This window comes from Sinocyclocheilus anshuiensis, unplaced genomic scaffold, assembly GCF_001515605.1.
Source record: "Sinocyclocheilus anshuiensis isolate Anshui unplaced genomic scaffold, SAMN03320099.WGS_v1.1 scaffold1081, whole genome shotgun sequence".
Classification (NCBI taxonomy): domain Eukaryota; kingdom Metazoa; phylum Chordata; class Actinopteri; order Cypriniformes; family Cyprinidae; genus Sinocyclocheilus; species Sinocyclocheilus anshuiensis.
The window spans coordinates 169156-177489 of NW_015555831.1; the positions used below are offsets into that span (position 1 = coordinate 169156).

Here is an 8334-nt window from a genome sequence, read left to right on the forward strand (position 1 = left end):
CAGATTTATTCAAAAATAAAAACTGAAATATCACATGGTCCTACGTATTCAGACCCTTTGCTCAGTATTTAGTATAAGCACCCTTTTGATCTAATACAGCCATGAGTCTTTTTGGGAAAGATGCAACAAGTTTTTCACACCTGGATTTGGGGATCCTCTGCCATTCCTCCTTGCAGATCCTCTCCAGTTCTGTCAGGTTGGATGGTAAACGTTGGTGGACAGCCATTTTTAGGTCTCTCCAGAGATGCTCAATTGGGTTTAAGTCAGGGCTCTGGCTGGGCCATTCAAGAACAGTCACAGAGTTGTTGTGAAGCCACTCCTTCGTTATTTTAGCTGTGTGCTTAGGGTCATTGTCTTGTTGGAAGGTAAACCTTCGGCCCAGTCTGAGGTCCTGAGCACTCTGGAGAAGGTTTTTGTCCAGGATATCCCTGTACTTGGCCGCATTCATCTTTCCCTCGATTGGAAGGGTTCTGGTCGTCCCAAATGTCTTCCATTTAAGGATTATGGAGGCACCTTGTGCTCTTAGGAACCTTAAGTGCAGCAGATTTTTTTTTGTAACCTTGGCCAGATCTGTGTCTTGCCACAATTCTGTCTCTGAGCTTTTCAGGCAGTTCCTTTGACCTCATGCTTCTCATTTGCTCTGACATGCACTGTGAGCTGTAAGGTCTTATATAGACAGGTGTGTGGCTTTCCTAATCAAGTCCAATCAGTATAATCAAACACAGCTGGACTCAAATGAAGGTGTAGAACCATCTCAAGGATGATCAGAAGAAATGGACAGCACCTGAGTTAAATATATGAGTGTCACAGCAAAGGGTCTGAATACTTAGGACCATGTGATATTTCAGTTTTTCTTTTTTAATAAATCTGCAAAAATGTCAACAATTCTGTGTTTTTCTGTCAATATGGGGTGCTGTGTGTACATTAATGAGGAAAAAAAATTAACTTAAATGATTTTAGCAAATGGCTGCAATATAACAAAGAGTGAAAAATTTAAGGGGGTCTGAATACTTTGCGTACCCACTGTATTTGTTACATTTGAAAGCTCTAAACTGAGTGATAAGTGCCGTTTTGTTATGTTAGATGCCAGTTTATGTAATCCATAATCATGATAGTTGCATTGCAACTATTGCACTTCACCTGTGAACAATACAGTGATAAAATAATGCATGCATTTCATAATCTTTTCTTTGATTGTATGTATTTTTATTGCATTTATTATAAAACACACAAGACGACTTCAACCAGCATATACCCTTGCTTCTTGTTAAAATGTTAATAAGCATGTTACAAAAATTAATCGTTTGATTATATGATTAAGGCACAGTACAATTTGACATTTAATTACATGACTGTGACCAATTAATCTCAATTAAAAAAATTTTTTTTCATTTCAACATATTGTTTTATAATATACAATATACAAATGTGCAATATATTTTATTTTATTTTATTTAACCTTTTCTGTAACTTTTTGCTCTCTAGTGGTTGAAAAATAAAACTGCATAAAGATTGCTTTGGTCTGTGGGTTATGTGTGCAATGTCCCGGCAGCTCGAAAACATATATGTGACCCTGGAGCACAAAAGCAGTCTTAAGTCGCTGGGGTATATTTGTAGCAATAGCCAACAATACATTGTATGGGTCAAAATTATTGATTTTTCTTTTATGCCAAAAATCATTAGGACATTAAGTAAAGATCATGTTGCATGAAGATATTTTGTAAATTTCCTACCGTAAATATATCAAAACTTCATTTTTGATTAGTAATATGCATTGCTAAGAACTTAATTTGAACAACTTTAAAGGAGATTTTCTCAATATTTAGATTTTTTTGCACCCTCAGATTCCAGATTTTCAAATAGTTGTATCTCGGCCAAATATCCTAACAAAACATACATCAATGAAAAGCTTATTTATTCAGCTTTCAGATGATGCATAAATCTCAATTTCCAAAAATTGACCCTTATGACTGGTTTTGTGGTCCAGGGTCATAAATCATTATTATAGGTTTAAGCAACGGATATGGCTTGGAAGTTGGATTTTTTTGCACTAATATATATTTGTTTCTTTGGGTTGCTATTTTATTTTTACTTTACTGTTATTCATGTTTGCTTCAGGTTCCAGTGATTTCACGATGACAGACGCGGTGATGGGCACGAAAGGTGTCCATGTGCAGTCTGGACCGTGTCTCGGTGCCGAGCTGACTGATGAGGAGAAGGAGATCATCAACAGCGTCATCGTCCGCGCCGAAAAAATGGAGGCAATGGAGCAAGAGAGGATTGGGTAGGAGAGAGATTATGGATGTTTATCGATTGTCATCGCCGCCTTGACATACATTAAGGTTAAATAAAGCATGTATTTGAATATTTTCATGTGTGGCCAGCCTGAGAAAAATCAAAAGTTTGAAATATTTCAATGATTGAAAGAAAATATTTATGTCTAGAGGGGATTGGGAAATTATTATTTTGTGAAATTAAAATGTCAGAATATGTGTTCCATTGTCATTCAGTGTAACAGTGTATGTAAAAATAAAACAATATACTTATTCTGACCTGGTCTTATTAAAATATATAAAAGAAAAAGTGATCATATTAAATTGTATTATATTTAATATGTTATTATTATTATTATATTTTACTATATTTTAAACTTCTTGTTGACAAATGGGTAAAAAAATTATGGTTAGAAGGATAGTGGCAAAGATGGGTAAAGATTTAAAACGAATTATTATTTTGAGAGCTGCACTGATCCCTAAATAGAGTCTTTTAATGCCATCTAATGATTCTTCTACTAAATTTGCCTGGCAAGACTTTTTTTTTTTTTTTTTTAATCCTGGAAAAAAAATGATATTTATTCAGCTTTCAGGTGATGCATACACCTCAATTTCCAAAAATGGACCCTTATGACTGGTTTTGTGGTCCAGGGTCACATATGAAAAAAAACAACAACAAAAAAACCCCAACAAATAAAATTATAGGCTTGTTAAACTTTTATTGTGTTAATGCTTGAAAACCTTTTCCATCTTTGATCCATATATATATATATATATGGATCAAAGATGGAAAAGGTTTTACCATAGTGCCAATATAAGTGGAGGGCACTGCATTTGTTAACATAATGACCAATGTGCACTCTGTTTTATTGATGATAGACGTCTGGTGAATCGTCTGGACAACATGAAAAAAGCCGTTTGTGGGGACGGAGTGTCGCTCTGCCTTTTATGTGGAGAGCAGCTGGGAACCGGAGGGGACAGACCAGTGGTTTGTGAGGACTGTAAAAAGGTGCGAAACTAATCCAAATAAAATGAAACCTCATATTTAGAACATTTGAATTCTTGTGAGACTGCTATATATTTGGCACATGCACCAAACTCATGAATAAATAACTAACACAGTAAAAGGAATGCTGATGGAATTTGATTCTGAAACATTAAAGCACATCTTCAATAGTCAGCACCGCAGAAGCTCTATTCATCCGACATGAATCTGCTTAGTTCATTCCGCTCACTATTTCTAATACTGTTTTACTGTCTTTAATGAACTGATTTCATAACTACGTCCTGTTGTTCCCCTCAGAACATGTGCACCAAGTGTGGAGTGCAGGCGAACGCTCGGCCGCGGTCTGTGTGGCTCTGCAAGATCTGCAGTGAGCAGAGAGAGGTGGGGGAATAACAAGCATCGCAAGAACGTGATCTGGAGTCTAACTGTCTGTAAATGTTGCTTGCGTTATTTTTCTATTAAAGGTATGGAAGCGATCTGGAGCCTGGTTCTTCAAAGGTCTCCCTAAGCAGTTCTTGCCCTCACCGATGCCCATTTCCAGAGCCAGAGATCCCAGTCCTAAGAAGAGCCCTGCAGCTCCTCCAGCGACTGTGCAATCTCAAGAACCGGCCGCAGGTGAGCTGGACAAACTGTGATTTTAGCTTTTCCATCATCTACTGGTTACTGCCTCATGTTACAACCCCAGAAAACTTAAAGGAGTAGTTCATCCAAAAATGAAAAATTGCTGAAAATGTGCTCACCCTCTGGCTGTCCAAGATTAGGATGAGTTTGTTTCTTCATCAGATTTGGAGAAATGTAGCATTGCATCACTTGTTCACCAGTGGGTGCTCTGCAGTGAATGGGTGCCGTCAGAATGAGAGTCTAAACAGCTGATAAAAACATCACAATAATCCACAAGTAATCCACACCACTCCAGTCCATCAGTTAACATCCTGAGAAGTCAAAAGTTGTGTTTGTAAGAAACAAATCCATCATTAATGCATTAAGTCACTGTCACTTCTGGCCAAAATATGAGTCTATAAACCATAATAACGCTTCCTCCAGTGGAAAAGTCCATCTCCTGTTGTCCTCTCACATCAAAATCCACCTACATATTTGTTTAGAGCTGTTTTGGTCTGTTTTTATTTGTAAACGGTGCTATATTTGTGCAGATTTCTTTCCTGATATGATACAACTTTTTCACTGAAGGAAGCATTATTATGAATAGAGCACTCTTATTTTAGCTGGAAGCAATGGTTTGAAGTTAAAACCATAGTAATGTACATTTTTGGGTGAACTATGCATTTACTTGTCACACTATACTAGGACAGACATGCCACCAAGATTATTAAAATTCCCCCAAAATGTATGGTTGTAATACATGATGTAGGGATTACCATACAATGCTGTTTTCCCGAATATTTGCACAACTGCAAACGTGACATAAATTTTATGCAACACATACATATAAAATATGTTAGTCAGCATATTAGAATGATTTCTGAAGGATTGTGAAGACTGGAGTAATGACGCTGACAATTCAGCTTTACATCACAGGAATAAATTACATTTCAATATATATACCAATCGATAACACTTATTTTAAATTGCAATAATATTGCGCAATATTACTGTTTGTACTAATCAAATAAATGCAGCCTTGGTGAGCAGAAGAGACTTTATTGAAAACATCATAATTATTCCAAACGTTTGACTGGTAGTTTATAGCCTGTGTGTTTGTTGTATAAGCTCCAGAGCCGGCAGTGGATCCACCGATCACCCGAAAACCACCTGTGGCTCCAAAACCTGCTCATCTTCAATCTCGCAGTTGCTCAGAGGAGGATGGAGATGCGGGAAGCTCCCAGAATACCCCAGTTCTGATGAAGAAGACGGTGAACGTCCACGCGGCCAGACCAGTCCCATCAGGCACATACCAGCCGGGTAACAACAAACATGCACATACACACAAATACATGCATTATTTCTTTATAGTATTGCATAGGAATGTGCTTCAAGTATGCAGTAGGTGCATTTCTTGTTTTGTGCAAGTCTCTTAAGTGGCCTAATTTTTTTTATTAATATTATATTATATGCAACTACACGTTTAAGATTTGATGCACATACAATACAATTTAGGAGTATTTATTAATATAACAGAATCTAAAGAGATCTTTTGTTCCTATCAGCTGCTCAGGAGGCAGAGAGAGGAGCCTATCAATCCATTAGCACTGCGTCTCATGCGCAGGAGAGAGCCCATCCCGCAGAGAGAGAGGAGCAGAAGCCTGCTGTCGGCCCTCGAGCCGCTCCGCCAGCGGACGACGAGGAGGAGGCCAACAGCTATGACTCCGATGAAGCAAGTAAGCAGCTTTTCATTGACTTCTTTATCCTCTTTGTCTGTGACTAGCAGAAGCATGCTTTAAAAATGAGAATGCATCAATTCATTGTGAGACTCGCTGTCAGTTTTCTCATTGTTGGTGGAAAGAAGAGGCCTTTGTGTTGTTAACTACTGTAATCAGTACTGTGCGGTTCACCTGTAGGTTTTATTCTATCCTCACATTAATCACTAAGGGTGTGTAGCACCAAAAATAATTAAGCAGAGTTTAGAGTTAATGCAGAATTTGTTGATCTGAATTTTTTTTGTTGATTGCATAAAATGCTGTGCAAGTCATTTGAGAAAATGTCACAGCACTATTTTTTTTAAATTGCTTTGTATATTTAGGTATGTATTTATTTATTACATTTTTTGTATATTTATTTAAGCATTTTTTTACATTGTATATTTAATTATATATTTATGTATTTCATTTTTTAAAACTTTTTTGTGTTTTAAGTATTTATTTGAGTGTTTTTTTTACATTTCTTTGTATGATTAATTATGTATTTATGTTTGTTTTTTAACATTTCTTTGTATATTTAATTATGTGTGTATTTATTTTGTTTTGTTTACATTTCATTGTATACTTAATTATGTTTTCATTTATTTTAGTTTTTTACATTTCTTTGTATATTTAATTATGTTTATATTTATTTTTGTTTTGTTTACATTTCTTTGGATGATTGTGTATTTATTTATTTTGATTTTTACAATTGCTTTGTATATTTATTTATTTATTTATTGTTAATTTCTTTGTATATTTATATGTTTATTTACTTATTATTTTTTGCAGATTTGGCATTCCACAGGCCTTCGCCTAAACAGACTGCTAACTATATGTCCTTAAACTGTGCTGTTTACAACATATTTAAAATATAAGTGTAGGTGATCACAAAAAATGCTATGTATGGTTGAAAGGATTTTTCCATGTTATAACTTGGATTTGGCAATGTCACTGTTACATTAAACTTGAAATACTTAAGTGTGTGGGTGTGTGTGTGTTTCAATTAAATGAAGTGCAACAGAGAGCAGCAACATAATTATGTATAGCATTCACTGAAATGTAGACCTGTTAGATTAGATTCTGCTACTCATGCATTCAAACTTAATGAAATGCTTGTGCCTAATGCAATATATTGCATTTGTTTCAGCAACTCTGGGATCACTAGAGTTCACTTTACTGTATGACCAAGGGAACAACAGCCTCCACTGCAGCATTATTAGAGCGAAGGTATATCTTAATATTAAAAGTCTTACACACAAACAAAAAGAAGTATACAAGTATTGTTAGACAATAATCTAGTATCTTAGGAACATTATATTCTTGCCTATTGTATTTGTGGGCTAACTATGTTGTAATATTATTGAGATATGCAATTATTACCATGCAACAGTTAGTTCTGATCCTTGAATTTAATTTAGATGAGTGTTATTGTGCTGATATTTAGTTTAAGAGCCTAACACTCTTCATAGGCCATAATGACAATCAAAGTCAATTTGAATGTGCATAGTTGTGCCTACTCTTAAATAGGCAGAATTTGAAATGTTATTTTAGTAATATTGCACTGTGCTTGAATGCTGTGTTGTGACAGAATTTTAAGTTATTGTAATATTTTCTTGAAGGGTTTGAAGCCGATGGATTCGAATGGACTGGCAGATCCTTATGTTAAGCTTCATCTGTTACCGGGTGCGAGCAAGGTGAGATTTAGTGCGCCGCTTGTACCGACGCAAGAGGCACTCAAATATTAATCATTTTAAATAATGCCTGTAATGTTTATTAAAGTAATAATTCAACACTTTTGTAATGGACCCTTTTGACAGACCGTGACTACGCATTTCCACACTTATTAAAATTGTAAATGTAGCAAAGATTTTTTAATTTTGACTTCTAAATTATTTCATGCACATTTATAACACAATGTTTTGTGTTTTATTACCGTGGCACTAAATTACATAAAACTGGTTAACGCTGCTGCTGCGTGAGTCTTTCAAATACAACTGGCAAATTTGACATCTTTCTCTCTTCTTCTCATGTAATCAATCTCTGAATATTTTTGGATTTTGGCAAGTCATAGAAACGTTTCTGTGGGTTTTCTCTTTTGCCATTGGGGCAAATGGGAAATGCAAAAAAAAATCATATTTGCTGCAGTTTCCATTCACCAGTATGCAAGTTTACCCAACTATGATGATGTGAAAAGGGTCATATAGATTTTTAATTGTTTGCATTTTTGGTAGAAAGTAAATAAATTATTGCAAAGTTAAAGATTTTTTTTCTGGTATTCATTTTTTTTTTTTATTATTAAATGAAATAACATAGAGGCCAGTCTCATGAAGTAGGTTTAAGTGGCTTCCCGGGTAAAGGCACAATATGTAATTTTCGCCACTAGAGGGCGCGTATTCAAAATAAACAAAGAGACACAGGCGTAGTTTGATGTGACTGAGTGTGGAATCATGGGAGTTGTGGTCTTCATCCCCACAGCCGATGCAATCCGACGGGACTCGGGCAGAAATCATGTTCATGGATGAGCTAATGATTTATTAACGTAGTAGAATGAAGCAGGGTGAGGCTGAAAGCCGTCGAAGCGAGACGAGGCCGCTGAACGAGCGCGACACACGGCTGGAAAGCAGCGGAGCTTTTATTATGCCACAGTCGACCGCTTCCGCTCCTTCCGGTCGTGCGTATGTGGGGTAAAGCAGCGTTG

The 8334-nt window shown here is 36.0% G+C and overlaps 1 protein-coding gene across 1 annotated transcript in view; it reads left to right on the forward strand.

Annotated features, from left to right (window-relative positions):
- The window catches only part of LOC107675390 (rabphilin-3A-like), a 24514-nt gene that overhangs the window by 7674 nt on the left and 8506 nt on the right, over nt 1-8334 (forward strand). Inside the window, exons 2-9 of the mRNA XM_016469700.1 lie at nt 2119-2284; nt 3153-3282; nt 3577-3660; nt 3744-3894; nt 5008-5199; nt 5445-5615; nt 6784-6863; nt 7256-7330. Of these exons, the coding sequence (XP_016325186.1) occupies nt 2119-2284; nt 3153-3282; nt 3577-3660; nt 3744-3894; nt 5008-5199; nt 5445-5615; nt 6784-6863; nt 7256-7330 (1049 nt within the window). The remainder of the gene's footprint in view (nt 1-2118; nt 2285-3152; nt 3283-3576; nt 3661-3743; nt 3895-5007; nt 5200-5444; nt 5616-6783; nt 6864-7255; nt 7331-8334) is intronic.